Source organism: Bufo bufo, chromosome 4 (assembly GCF_905171765.1).
Source record: "Bufo bufo chromosome 4, aBufBuf1.1, whole genome shotgun sequence".
Lineage (NCBI taxonomy): Eukaryota > Metazoa > Chordata > Amphibia > Anura > Bufonidae > Bufo > Bufo bufo.
In genome coordinates, this window is record NC_053392.1 from 423128267 (window position 1) to 423143552 (window position 15286).

General features: G+C 40.5%; 1 protein-coding gene across 1 annotated transcript in view; it reads right to left on the bottom strand.

Annotated features, from left to right (window-relative positions):
- NUP133 (nucleoporin 133) overlaps nt 1–15286 on the bottom strand; it is a 301419-nt gene that overhangs the window by 272896 nt on the left and 13237 nt on the right. Inside the window, exons 2-3 of the mRNA XM_040429313.1 lie at nt 14829–14947; nt 9656–9759 (exon numbers count right to left, since the gene is read on the bottom strand). Coding sequence (XP_040285247.1) covers nt 9656–9759; nt 14829–14947 — 223 coding nt within the window. The remainder of the gene's footprint in view (nt 1–9655; nt 9760–14828; nt 14948–15286) is intronic.

Consider the following 15286-nt stretch of genomic DNA (forward strand, 5'->3'; position numbering starts at 1 on the left):
TACAAATATACAGACAAATGCCTATTAAGCTCTTAAGGACACAGGGCGTATAGGTCCACGCCTTGATGTCCTGGTACTTAACCCCTTAAGGACACATGACGTATCGGTACGGCATGTTCCCAAGTCCTTAAGGACACACGACGTACCGGTACGTCGTGTGTTGTTCCGATCACTGCCGCCCGGCCGGCGGTGATCGGAACAAGGTGCCTGCTCAAATCATTGAGCAGGCACCTAGGCTAAATGCGCGGGGGGGTCCCGTGACACCCCCATGTCGGCGATCGCAACAAACCGCAGGTCAATTCAGACCTGCGGTTTGATGCGCTTTTTGCAGTTCTGATCCCCGCGGTCCCTAACCGAGGGGATCAGAAACTTTATAATGCCCAAAATATATATATTTCACCTCCCCCTGCACCCCTGAATGATTTTAGCCCGGTCGGAGGTGCAGGGGGAGGGTTGCGAGCGGTGCGGGAGGTGCGGCAGGCGGGATCGCGATCCTCCGCCCGCCTCCCCTTGAATAATCGTTGGTGGCTAGTGGGTATACCAGCGTCCCAGCATATTGCTGGCACCCTGGTATAAACGGCTGACATCTGTGCTGCGATGTCAGCCGTTTAACCCTTTCCATACCGCGGTCCGTACGGACCGCTATATGAAAAAGGTTAACAGCGCAGGGAGCTCCCTCCCTCTCCCATCGGGGGGCTGCTGTAGCCTTTTGCAGCCCCCCGATGGAGAGGGAGAGAGCCCCCAGACAGCCCCCCAACAGACCCGTCCTTACCCTTCCCCGTCTGAGGAAGTTGTGGCAGAAGGTTCCCATAGGCAACAGGATGCTTTCTCAGGCATCCTGCTGTCCATGGTGCTGAACAGATCTGTGCTAAAGGCAGAGATCTGTTCAGACAAAGTGTAAGTAAAATACAGTGCAGTAACCTATATAGTGTACTGTATCATACAGACATCAGACACACTGGATCTTCAAGAACCAAGTGGGTCTGAATCAAAAAACACATTTATCACTGATTAAAAATGAAAAAAATATAATTTTTCTACACGTTTGGTATCGCCGCGTCCGTAACGACCTGATCTATAAAACGGTCATGTTACTTTACCCGAACGGTGAACGCCATAAAAATAAAAAATAAAAAACTATGATAAAATTGAAATTTTGCCCACCTTACTTCCCAAAAAAAGGTAATAAAAGTGATCAAAAAGTCACATGTACGCCAAAATTGTAACAATCAAACCGTCAACTCATCCCGCAAAAAATCATACCCTACCAAGATAATCGCCCAAAACTGAAAAAACCTATGGCTCTTAGACTATGGAAACACTAAAACATGATTTTTTTTGTTTCAAAAATGAAATCAGTGTAAGGCCTCTTTCACACGACAGTATGTCTTTTTCAGTGTTTTGCGGTCCGTTTTAAACGGATCCGTTGTTCCGTTTTTTGTTTCCGTTGTGTTTCCGTTTCGTTTTTCCGTTCCGTTTTTCCCGTATGGCATAATACAGTATATAGTAATTTCATAGAAAAATTGGGCTGGGCATAACATTTTCAATAGATGGATCCGCAAAAAAAACGGAACGGATACGGAAGACATACGGATGCACTTCCGTATGCATTCCGTTTTTTTGCGGACCCATAGACTTTAATGGAGCCACGGAACGTGATTTGCAGCCAATATAGACATGTTCTATGTTAAAACGGAACGGAAAACGGAAATACGGAAACGGAATGCATCGAGTACATTCCGTTTTTTTGCGGAACATTGAAATCAATGGTCCGTATACGGACCGCAAAAAACGGCCCGCAAAACGGAAAAAAAAAAACGGCCGTGTGAAAGAGGCCTAAAACTTATATAAATAAAAAAAAAGTATACATATTAGGTATCGCCGCGTCCGTATCGACCGGCTCTATAAAAATATCACATGATCCAACCCTCAGAAGACCACTGTAAAAAAATAAAAATAAAAACGGTATAAAAAAAAGCAATTTTTTGTCATCTTACGTCAAAAAAAGTGTAATAGCAAGCGATCAAAAAGTCATATGCACCCCAAAATAGTGCCAAACAGTCATCTCATCCCGCAAAAAATGAGACTCTACTTAAGATAATCGCCCAAAAACTGAAAAAAACTATGGCTCTTAGACTATAGAGACACAAACTTTTTTTGTTTTAAAAATGAAATCATTGTGTAATACTTACATAACTAAAAAAAATAGTATACATATTAGGTATCGCCGCGTCCGTGACAACCTGCTATAAAATTACCACATGATCTAACTGTCAGATGAATGTTGTAAATTACAAAACAAAAAAACTGTGCCAAAAAAGCTATTTCTTGTTACCTTGCCGCACAAAAAGTGTAATATAGAGCAACCAAAAATCATATGTACCCTAAACTAGTACCACAAAACTGCCACCCTATTCCGTAATTTCTAAAATGGGGTCACTTTTTTGGAGTTTCTACTCTAGGGGTGCATCAGGGGGGCTTCAAATGGGACATGGTGTCAAAAAAACCAGTCCAGCAAAATCTGCCTGCCAAAAACCGTATGGCATTCCTTTCCTTCTGCGCCCTGCCGTGTGACCGTACAGCTGTTTACGTTTCTGAAAACTACAGAATTAGGGCCATAAATAATGAGTTTTGTTGGCTGCTAACCCTTGCTTTGTAACTGGAAAAAAAATATTAAAATGGAAAATCTGCCAAAAAAGTGACATTTGGAAAATTGTATCTCTATTTTCCATAAAATCTTGTGCAACACCTAAAGGGTTAACAAAGTTTGTAAAATCAGTTTTTGAATACCTTGAGGGTGTAGTTTCTTAGATGGGGTCACTTTTATGGCGTTTCTACTCTAGGGGTGCATCAGAAGGGCTTCAAATGGGACATGGTGTCAAAAAACCAGTCCAGCAAAATCTGCCTTCCAAAAACAAAACGGCGCACCTTTCACTCTACGCCCCGCTGTGTGGCCGTACAGTAGTTTACGGCCACATATGGGGTGTTTCTGTAAATGGCAGAGTCAGGGCAATAAAGATACAGTCTTGTTTGGCTGTTAACCCTTGCTTTGTTAGTGGAAAAAAAATGGGTTAAAATGAAAAATTAGGCAAAAAATGAAATTCGCCAATTTCATCCCCATTTGCCAATAACTCTTGTGCAACACCTAAAGGGTTGAATACCTTGAGGGGTGCAGTTTATAGAATGGGGTAATTTTTGGGTGGTTTCTATTATGTAAGCCTTGCAAAGTGACCTCAGACCTGTAGTGGTCCCTAAAAATTGGATTTCTAAAAAATTTCAAGATTTGCTTCTAAACTTCTAAGCCTTGTAACATCCCCAAAGAATAAAATATCATTCCCAAAATAATTCAAACATGAAGTAGACATATGGGGAATGTAAAGTCATCACAATTTGAAAAATTGTAGAGAAAATTGTAGAGAAACTGAAACTTTGAAAAATGCAAGTTTTTTTTTTTACTTCATTTTACCAGTGTCCTGAAGTACAATATGTGACGAAAAAAACAATCTCAGAATGGCCTGGATAAGTCAAAGTGTTTTAAAGTTATCAGCACTTAAAGTGACACTGGTCAGATTTGCAAAAAATGGCCTGGTCCTTAAGGTGAAATAAGGCTGTGTCCTTAAGGGGTTAAGGACACAGGGCGTACCTGTACGCCCTGTGTATTTCCGATCACCGCCGCGAACAAAGTGCCTGCTCAAATCATTGAGCAGGCACCTTGGGTCAATGCCAAGGGGGGTCCTGTGACCCCCCCGTATCGGCGATCGCGGCGGATTATCCCCTTCTATGCCGCTACCGCGGAATAGAAGGGGTTTGTGCTTGAGGTGGTGCATCGAGTCCCTGCACTGCTGTGGCAGGGACTCGATATCTCAGAAGGCAGCCCAATGCCTTGCACGGCATCGGGACATGCCTTCTACGGGAGCCAAGGAGATCCAGCCTCAGGCTGGTTCTCCTAGGCAACCTGTTTGTGTAAAACTCAAGGAAGTACACGAACAGGCAATGCATTACAATACAAATGTATTGTAATGCATTGCAGAGGGGATCAGACCCCCAAAAGTGAACATCAGAAATAAAGTAAAGAAAAAAAAAAGTTAAAAAAAATGTTAAAATTTATAAAGTAATAAAATTAATAGAGTAAAAAAAAAAAGCAAAAAAAAAGCCCCTTTCCCCTATTTTATAACAAAAAATAGAAGAAAAAAAAACCACACATATAAGTTGATTGTCACGTCCGTAATGTGACCGACTCTATAAATATATCACAGGGATCCACCCTGTCCCATAAATACAATTAAATAATAGCAATTTTTGTCACCTACATCTCAAAAAGTGCAACACCAAGTGATCAAAAAGGCGTAGCACCCAAAATAGTACCAATCTAACCTCATCCCGCAAAAAATGAGCCCCTACCTAAGCCAATTGCCCAAAAAATAAATAAAAAATATGGCTCAGATATGGAGACACTAAAACATCATTTTTTTTGTTTAAAAATTGCTGGCATTGTGTAAAACTAAAGTAAATAAAAAAAGTATACATAATAGGTATCGCCGCGTCCGTTAACCTCCTCTATAAAAATATCACATGACCTAACCCCTCAGGTAAACACCGTAAAAAAAGCAATTTTTTGTCACCTTACATCACAAAAAGTGTAATAGCAAGCGATCAAAAAGTCATACGCACCCCAAAATAGTGCCAATCAAAACGTCATCTCATCCCGCAAAAATCATACCCTACCCAAGATAATAGCCCAAAAACTGAAAAAACTATGGCTCATCAGACTATGGAGACACTAAAACATGATTTTTTTTTTGTTTCAAAAAGAAATCATTGTGCAAAACTTACATAAATAAAATAAAAAAAGTAGACATATTAGGCATCGCCGAGTCTATATAACATGCTCTACAAAATATCACATGACCTAACTCCTCAAGTGAATACCATAAAAAAAAAAAACACGGTGTAAAAAAGCTATTTTTTGTTACCTTACATCACGAAAACTAATAGCACCCAAAAGTCATACGTACCCCAAAATAGTGCCAATCAAACAGTCATCTCATCCCGAAAAAAATGAGCCCCTACACAAGACAGTAGCCAAAAAATAAATAAAACTATGGGCTTTTAGAATGTGGACACTAAAGAATCATTTTATTTTATTTTTTTAAATGCTTTGTTTATGTAAAACTGAAACAAATATTTGGTATTGTCACTTCCGTGACAAACTGCTCTATAAAAATACCACATGATCGAACCCTGTTAGATGAATGTTGTAAATAAAAAAATAAACAGCTATTTCTTGTTACCCTGCCTCATAAAAAGTGTATATACAGCAACCAAAAATCATATGTACCCTAAAATAGTACCAACAAAACTGCCACCCTATCCCGAAGTTTCCAAAATGGGGTAACTTTTGGAGTTTCCTCTAGGGGTGCATCAGGGGGGCTTCAAATGGGACAATAAAAGAATAAACATCATTAGCACCACCGCATCCCAAAATGCTCATATTAAAATAGAAATGTATTCATAGTGTATGGTAAAAAATGCAAAATGGCCAATTCCCAAAGTTTTTGTTCCTTCTCACCTCCACAAAAATAGCGATCAAAAATTCACACACAGTCAAAAATATTATCAATAAAAAAAACTACAGTAATGCCCTGCAAAAAATGAACCCTCATTACAGCACCATAGAATATGGCAACGCATAGAAAAACTTTTTTCCAAAGATTTTTTTATTTTTATTAAATACATAGAAAAACTAAATATGCCACATCTCTGTAATCATACCGACCTGGAGAATGAAGGGAACAGGTCAGTTTTGCTGCATAAGGGACAGCCTAAAACAAAACACAATAAAACTGGGGTGGATGTGTTCTTTCCCAATTCCACACTATTCAGAATTTTTTCCAGCTTCCCACAACATTGTATGCAATATTAAATTATGCTATTATAAAGTTCAACTTGTCCACAAAAGAACAAGACCCCATATTGCTGTGTGAACTCTTTAAGTTATGGCTCCGGGAAGGCAAGGAAAAAAATAAAAATGCAAAAATGAAATATCACAGGTCTTAAAGTGTTAAAACCTTAACCACTTCAGCCCCCCTAGCCTAAACACCCTTAATGACCAGGCCACTTTTTACACTTCTGCCCTACCCTACTTTCACCGTTTATTGCTCGGTCATGCAACTTACCACCCAAATGAATTTTACCTCCTTTTCTTCTCACTAATAGAGCTTTCATTTGGTGGTATTTCATTGCTGCTGACATTTTTACTTTTTTTGTTATTAATCAAATTTAACGATTTTTTTTGCAAAAAAAAATGACATTTTTCACTTTCAGTTGTAAAATTTTGCAAAAAAAACGACATCCATGTATAAATTTTTCTCTAAATTTATTGTTCTACATGTCCTTGATAAAAAAAAAAAATGTTTGGGTAAAAAAAAAATGGTTTGGGTAAAAGTTATAGCGTTTACAAACTATGGTACAAAAATGTGAATTTCCGCTTTTTGAAGCAGCTCTGACTTTCTGAGCACCTGTCATGTTTCCTGAGGTTTTACAATGAACAGACAGTACAAACACCCCACAAATGACGCCATTTCGGAAAGTAGACACCCTAAGGTATTCGCTGATGGCCATAGTGAGTTCATAGAACTTTTATTTTTTGTCACAAGTTAGCGGAAAATGATGATTATTTTTTTTTCTTACAAAAGTCTCATATTCCACTAACTTGTGACAAAAAATAAAAAGTTCTATGAACTCACTATGCCCATCAGCGAATACCTTAGGGTGTCTACTTTCCGAAATGGGGTCATTTGTGGGGTAGTTATACTGCCCTGGCATTCTAGGGGCCCTAATGTGTGGTAAGTAGTTTGAAATCAAAATGTGTAAAAATGGCCGGTGAAATCCGAAAGGTGCTCTTTGGAATGTGGGCCCCTTTGCCCACCTAGGCTGCAAAAAAGTGTCACACATGTGCATCTCCGTACTCAGGAGAAGTTGGGCAATGTGTTTTGGGTGTCATTTTACATATACCCATGCTGGGTGAGATAAATATCTTGGTCAAATGCTAACTTTGTATAAAAAAATGGAAAAGTTGTCTTTTGCCAAGATATTTCTCTCATCCAGCATGGGTATATGTAAAATGACACCCCAAAACACATTGCCCAACTTCTCCTGAGTACGGCGATACCAGATCTGTGACACTTTTTGCAGCCTAGATGCGCAAAGGGGCCCACATTCCTTTTATGAGGGCATTTTTAGACATTTGGATCCCAGACTTCTTCTCACGCTTTAGGGCCCCTAAAATGCCAGGGCAGTATAAATACCCCACATGTGACCCCATTTTGGAAAGAAGACACCCCAAGTTATTCAATGAGGGGCATGGCGAGTTCATTGAATTTATTTTTTTTTGGCACAAGTTAGCGGAAATTGATAATTTATTTTTTTTCTCACAAAGTCTCCCTTTCCGCTAACTTGGGACAAAAATTTCAATCTTTCATGGACTCAATATGCCCCTCAGCGAATACCTTGGGGTGTCTTCTTCCGAAATGGGGTCACATGTGGGGTATTTATACTGCCCCCTGGCATTCTAGGGGCCCTAAAGCGTGAGAAGAAGTCTGGAATATAAATGTCTAAAATTTTTACGCATTTGGATTCCGTGAGGGGTATGGGGAGTTCATGTGAGATTAGTGGAATATGAGACTTTGTAAAAAAAAAAAAATAATAATTCCGCTAACTTGGGCCAAAAAAAATGTCTGAATGGAGCCTTACAGGGGGGTGATCATGACAGGGGGGTGATCAGGGAGTCTATATGGGGTGATCACCCCCCTGTCATTGATCACCCCCTATAAGGCTCCATTCAGATGTCCGTATGTGTTTTGCGGATCCGATCCATGTATCCGTGGATCCGTAAAAAACATACGGACATCTGAATGCAGCCTGACAGGGGGGTGATCAATGACAGGGGGGTGGATCAATGACAGGGGGGTGATCAATGACAGGGGGGTGATCAGGGAGTCTATATGGGGTGATCACCCCCTGTCATTGATCACCCCCCTGTAAGGCTCCATTCAGATGTCCGTACGTGTATTGCGGATCCGATCCATGTAACCGTGGATCCGTAAAAATCATACGGACGTCTGAATGGAGCCTTACAGGGGGGTGATCAATGACAGGGGGTGATCAGGGAGTCTATATGGGGTGATCAGTGGTTCATAAGGGGTTAATAAGTGACAGGGGGGGGGGTGTAGTGTAGTGTAGTGGTGTTTGGTGCTACTTTACTGAGCTACCTGTGTCCTCTGGTGGTCTATCCAAGCAAAAGGGACCACCAGAGGACCAGGTAGCAGGTATATTAGACGCTGTTATCAAAACAGCGTCTAATATACCTGTTAGGGGTTAAAAAAATCGCATCTCCAGCCTGCCAGCGAACTAACGCCGCTGGCAGGCTGGAGATCCACTCTCTTACCTTCCGATCCTGTGTGTGCGCGTTCACAGGAAATCTTGGCTCACGCGAGATGACGCGTATATGCGTCGGTGAGCGCAGGGCTGCCGCCTCCGGACCGCAATCCTGCGTGAGGCGGTTAAAGGGAACCTGTCACCTCAAAAATGCATTTACATCCCTCAGGCTACTTTCACACTGGCGTTTCTGGGTCCGCTTGTGAGATCTGTTTCATGGCTCTCACAAGCGGCCCAAAACGGATCAGATTAGCCCCAATGCATTCTGAATGGATAAGGATCCGTTCAGAATGCATCAGTTTGCCTCTATTCCGCTCTGGAGGCGGACACCAAAACGCGTTTTGATGTCGCCTGAAGATGCAGAGCCAAACGGATCCATCCTGACTTAGAATGTAAGTCAATGGGGACGGATCCGTTTTCACTGACAGAATATGGTGCAATTGAAAACGAATCCGCCTCCCATTGACTTTCAATGTAATTCAAAACGGATCCGTTTGCATTATAATGAATAAAAAAAAAAAATTCTTTTTTTGTTCCTGGTAATGCAAACGGATCCATTCTGAACGGATACAAGCGTTTGCATTATAGGTGCGGATCCGCACCTAACGCAAGTGTGAAAGTAGCCTCAGCAGTACCTCAAAGTACCCCGCAGACTGTTAATAATCATATGCTTCATCCTGTTGTCCATCAGCGCTATAGTTCCGGCCAGCGGCAGCAGCCTACTTGCTTCAAGTCAAGGTAACCACGCCCCCTAACCACCCCCTCTTGCCAGAGAGTGACAGCCTGCAGTGCGGCCACGATTCCCCAAGTCTTGCGTATGCGCGGGGCGGTCTGTAATAATGAGCTATTCCATCTCCTGCTGCCGCTGTTAGCCGGGATTTGGTGGCGCAATGTGCATGAGCGAGACTTGGGGAATCGCGGCCGCACTGCAGGCTGTTACTCTCAGGCAAGAGGGGACAGTTCGGGGACGTGGTTACCTTGACTTGAAGCAAGGAGGCCGCTGCCCATTTGACTTCAAGCTGGCCGGCACTATAGCGCTGATGGAGAATAAAACCGTTTTTTTTTTAACTTATGCAGCATCGGAAAACAGGATGAAGCATATGATTATTAACAGGCTGCGGGCTACTAATGAAAAAATTAAAAGGTTAAGGCTGTTTGAAAGTCTGCATCCTCATAAATGTGGTCATTTAGTCTGAAGTGAACTGTAACTAGGATTTACCTTTGCAGATGAAGACTGGCTTATTTTCCAGATTATAATACGATCACCACACACTAACCAAGCCCAACCAAGTTCATGAATCTTCACCATTAAAGAGTCACTGACTGATGATAAAGAGAGAAAAAGAACAGTAAATAAGAAAAAAACAAAAAAAACACAAGCCAATGATTATAAATGTGCAATTTGGTCATTCTGGCAAATTACATAGAACCTATATTATACATTTGCTGCTTAAGTTTAGTATCCAAGCATGTACGATAGAGTCCACAGTACAAAACTCACAGCAGTTTAGTGGCATTTTAGCATATTGCATTTACAGATCTCCACTGCAACAAAATTCTGCATTGATGTTTATGCTCCTGCTATGTGGAAATACGAGGGACAGCCTCTGATTTTTCCAGCGGATTTCACATCAGATTTTTCCACACAACTGCTTTAAGGGCAAGCACAAAAGGACTGACTGTGGTGCTTTCACAAAAGAAGCGCAAGAAAACCGTGTGCTTACTGCAGCGTGATTGTACTGTTTAGCGATCCCCGATTTAGATAATCTGTTGAAATGAGTTATTTTGTGAATGCCATTATTTTTTGGGGATGTTACAAGGCTTAGAAGCAAATCTTGAAATTTTTCAGAAAATCTCCAAAACCCACTTTTAAGGACCAGTTCAGGTCTGAAGTCGCTTTGTGAGGCTTACATAGTAGAAACCACCCAAAAATGACCCCATTTTAGAGACAACCACCCTAAAGGTATTCCAAACTGATTTTACAAATTTTGTTAACCCTTTAGGTGTGCCACAAGAATTTATGGAAAATGGAGATAAAATTTCAGAATTTCACTTTTTTGCAAGATTTTCCACTTTAATCAATTTGTTTCAGTAACAAAGCAAGGGTTAACAGCCAAACAAAACTCAATATTTATTGCCCTGATTCTGTAGGTTAAAGAAACACCCCATATGTGGTCATAAACTGATGTACGGGCATACGGTAGGGCGCAGAAGGAAGGAACGCCATATGGTTTTTAGAAGGCAGATTTTACTGTTGTTTTGACACCATGTCCCATTTGAAGCCCCCCCTGATGCACGCCTAGAGTAGTAACTTCAAAAAAGTGACCCCATTGTGGAAACTACCGGGAAAGGTGGCAGTTTTGTTGGTACTATTTTAGGGTATATGATATTTGGTTGCTCTATATTACACTTTTTCTGAGGCAAGGTAACAAAAAATAGCTGTTTTGGCTCAGTTTTTATTTTTTGTTATTTACAACGTTCATCTGACAGGTTAGATCATGTGCTATTTTTATAGAGCAGGTTGTTACGGACGCGACAATAACAAATATGACTACTTTGTTTGGTTGCTTGTTTCAGTTTAAAATAATAAAGCATTTTTGAAAAAAACTTTCTGAAAGCAGTAGTTTTTTTTTTTTAGCGACTGTCTTAAGTAGGGGCTCATTTTTTTCTGTATGAGATGATGGTTTGATTGGTACTATTTTAGGGTGCATATGACTTTTTGATCGCTTGCTATTACACTTTTTGTGATGTGAGGTGACAAAAAATGGCTGACACCATATTTATTTTAAAAAATTTACGGTGTTTACCTGAGGGGTTAGGTCATGTGGTATTTTTATCGAGCAGGTTGTTACGGACGCGGCAATACGTAATATGTATATTTTTTTATTTACTTAAGTTTTACACAATAATATTTTTGAAACAAAAAATCATGTTTTAGTGTCTCCATATTCTGAGAACCATAGTGTTTTTTAAGTTTTGGGCGATTGTCTTAGGTAGGGTATCACTTTTTGCGGGATGAGGTGAGGTTAGATTGGTACTATTTGGGGGTGCCTATGACTTTTTGATTGCTAGGTGTTGCACTTTTAGTGATGTGAGGTGACAAAAAAATAGTTTTTTTAGCACAGTTTTTATTTTATTTTTTTGACGGTGTTCATCTGAGGGGTTAAGTCATGTGATATATTCAGAGTCGGTCAATACGGACGTGGCGATACCCAATATGCCTACTTTTCACACTTTTTTTTAACTTTATTTGGGGAAAAGAACGCTTTTTTTTAACTTTATTTTTTGTCCCACTCTGGGACTTCAACTTTTGGGGGTCTGATCCCCTTTACAATACTTCTGTATTGTGATGCATTGGCTGTAAGTGTATTACAGTCTGTAATACACTTACAGCTTGCTTGCCTGTGAGATCAAGGGGGCTGGATCTCACAGGCTTTCAAAGAAGGCAGCCACAATGCCTAAGGGCTGCCTTCCCTGCCATCGGGTCTCCGTCACAGCAGCGGGAGGACCTGATGGCTGCTTCCTCCCTGCACGGACATCGCACGTGCCACAGTCAGCGCTGACCACGGCATATCAAGGGTTAATGCTGGCATTGGTAATTTCACAGATGCTGGCGCATGCAGCAGGGGTCCGGCTATCAGTGACTGTGCTATCAGTACCACATGTGACTACTTCAACCAATCACAGGTCTCGGCACTAGTTTGAGAAGGCCAGTAATTGGCCGCTGCGGTCACGTGCGGTACACATGCATGTCACCACAGCAGTCATAATAATGTTGGCAGTGAGGACAGGGCACAGTCACAGGAACAAAGGAGGTTTGAAATGGTAAGCACGATGCTTTTGGTTTAAAAATAAATAGAGACTCTTCAGACAACCCCTTTAACATTCCTGTACATTTAAATCAACTTAACCTGCCAATTTTGGCAAGAAAGGCTGACTATAATGTAATGGTAGCAGCCTGAGAGTTTGCTTAGCATTAACCCCTTAAGGACTCGCGCCGTACATGTACGGCGCTGGTCCTCAAGTCACGGGCATCTGCGCCCTACATGTACGCCGTGGGTCCTTAAGGGGGTAATGCTAAGGAAACTCACAAGTTGCTACCATTACATTAATTGCTTTGTTACTGGAAAAAATTGATTAAAATGGAAAATTTGCCAAAATATAAAAATTCTGAAATTTCATCTCCATATTCCATTAACTTTTGTGGAACACTTAAAGGTTTACCAAAGTTTGTAAAATCTGTTTTTAATAAATTGAGGGGTGTATTTTCCAAAATGGGTCCCTTTTTTGGAGTTTCTACTCTAGGGGGGCATCAGTGGGTCTTCAAATGTGACATGGTGTAATATATATATATATATATATATATATATATATATATATATATATATATATATATATAAAAACAGTCCAGCAAAATCTGCCTTCCAAAAACCACATGGCGCTCCTTTTCTTCTGCATCCTGCCGTGTGCCTGTACAGCAGTTTATGACCACATATGGGGTGTTTCTATAAACTACAGAATCAGGGCAATAAATATTGAGTTTTGTTTGGTTGTTACTGGAAAAATTGAAAATTTGCCAAAAAAGTGAAATTCTGAAATTTCATCTCTATTTTCCATTAAAGGGGTATTCCCATCTTAATGATCACTGTTAAATCTGTCAATGAAATATTAGTTATACCACCACACTATGTTGGATGTATGGGGGTATAATGTCACAACCCAAACTATTGTCAATAAATTGGGTGAACTGAGTATCTTAAAACATAACTTTTACTATGTATATTAAAATAAGTATAAACTACACCACATTGCTGCGAGACAAAAATTACACTTTGACAAAAGCGCCACTAACTAATGTCACAAAGTGAGTGAAAAAAGAAAAATTAGGTGGATCTTACCACGTTCTGTAGGGAGATCCACACCTGGTAGCGATTGGTCCTTTTGTGAGGTGGCAGAAGGACACTGGTGACCGGTGCACTTGTGTTTAAGGCATGAATTTGTTCTCCTAATTTTTCCCTGACATAATTCCCTACCTAAAAGGAGGGCTGAGGGCTGAACTGTTTACCTGCCTATCAGACACAGAGCACCCGCCCCGACAGGTGCGACCCCATACGGAACCTTTCCCTCTATAAGGGTCTAATCCTAAATTGTACCCCGTTTATAAAGCCCTACATGCCATGTTTCATTCTGATTTACCAGAAATCATCAGGGGACTTCAAAGAACATTCAGGGTTAATAGAATCGAAGGTAAGTTCCCCGTTGTATTCTATGAATGGATAGTCAGTGGCTCATATCCATGCTAGGTATAGGGAAGTGTCCCATATAGACCTATGTCTCGCCGCAATTGGTGGTGTTTTGGAAGAGCTCACAAAGTGACTTCAGACCTGAACTGGTCCTTAAAATGTGGGTTTTGGAAATTTTCTGAAAAATTTCAAGATTTACTTCTAAACTTCTAAGGGTACTTTCACACATGCGTTGTTTGATTCCGGCAGGCAGTTCCGTTGCCTGAACTGCCTGCCTGATCAGGATCCTGATCAGTCTGAAAAATGCCTGATCAGTCAGAAAAATGCATTGCAATACCGGATCCGTTTTTCCGGTGTCATCAGGCAAAACGCATCCGGTATAAATTTTTTCCTCATTTTTAAAAGGTATGCACATGCGCAGACCGGAAGGACGGATTCGGCATTCCGGTATTTTGAATGCCGGATCCGGCACTAATACATTCCTATGGGGAAAAATGCTGGATCTGGCATTAAGGCAAATCTTCCGGGTTTTTTCGCTAGAGATAAAACCGTAGCATGCTACGGTTTTCTCTTTTGGCTGATCAGTCAAAATGACTGAACTGAAGACATCCTGAACGGATTGCTCTCCATTCAAAATGAATGGGGATATGCTTGATCAGTTCTTTTCCGGTATAAAGCCCCTGTGACGGAACTCAATGATGGAAAAGAAAAACGCTAATGTGAATGTAGCCTAAGCCTTCTAACGTCCCCAAAAAATAAAATGACATTCACAAAATGATCCAAATATGAAGTAGACATATGGGGAATGTAAAGTAATAACTATTTTTGGAGGTATTACTATCTATTATAAAAGTAGAGAAATTGAAATTTGCAAATTTTTGGTAAATTTGGTATTTTTTTTATAATTAAAAATTAATATTTTTTACTCAATTTTACCAGTCATGAAGTACAATATGTGACGAGAAAACTGTCTCAGAATGGCCTGGATAAGTAAAAGCGTTTTAAAGTTATTACCACATAAAGTGACATGTCTGGTTTGCAATAAATGGGTCTGTGAGGAAGGAGGAAATGGCCCGGATGTGAAGTGCAGTGTGTATGTTACAATAGTGAGCCCCAGATGCTGTACTGCATAAAAATATAATGAATTACCATGAGCACTTGCCAAAGCCTCCATGACCTTAACTGGTAGGGTGGAACCAAATAACTGAACATTATAATTGACAGTTTCGACAGCACATGGGTGAAGAACAACTCTTGAAGGTGTTGCCCTGAAAATGGAAGAAAACAATTATTCTGCAATCTTAAAAAACATACAAACTAACATGTGGAAATGTATACGTGTGCGCACACACGCATAGCCCATACATACATAGATATATACACATAGAAATTTAGCAAACTGGTATAAAGTAGAACTGGCTTAGTTGCCCATAGCAACCAGATTCCACCTTTCACTTTTCCTTTCCTAGTTGGAATCTGATTGTTGCTATGGGCAACTAAGGCAGTTCTACTTTACATCAGTTTGATAAATCACCCCCACAGAAAAAGTTTCAGATTTTTTTTTATTAATGCGTTTCCTGGGTGGATTTTTGTACTAGCTTACTCGC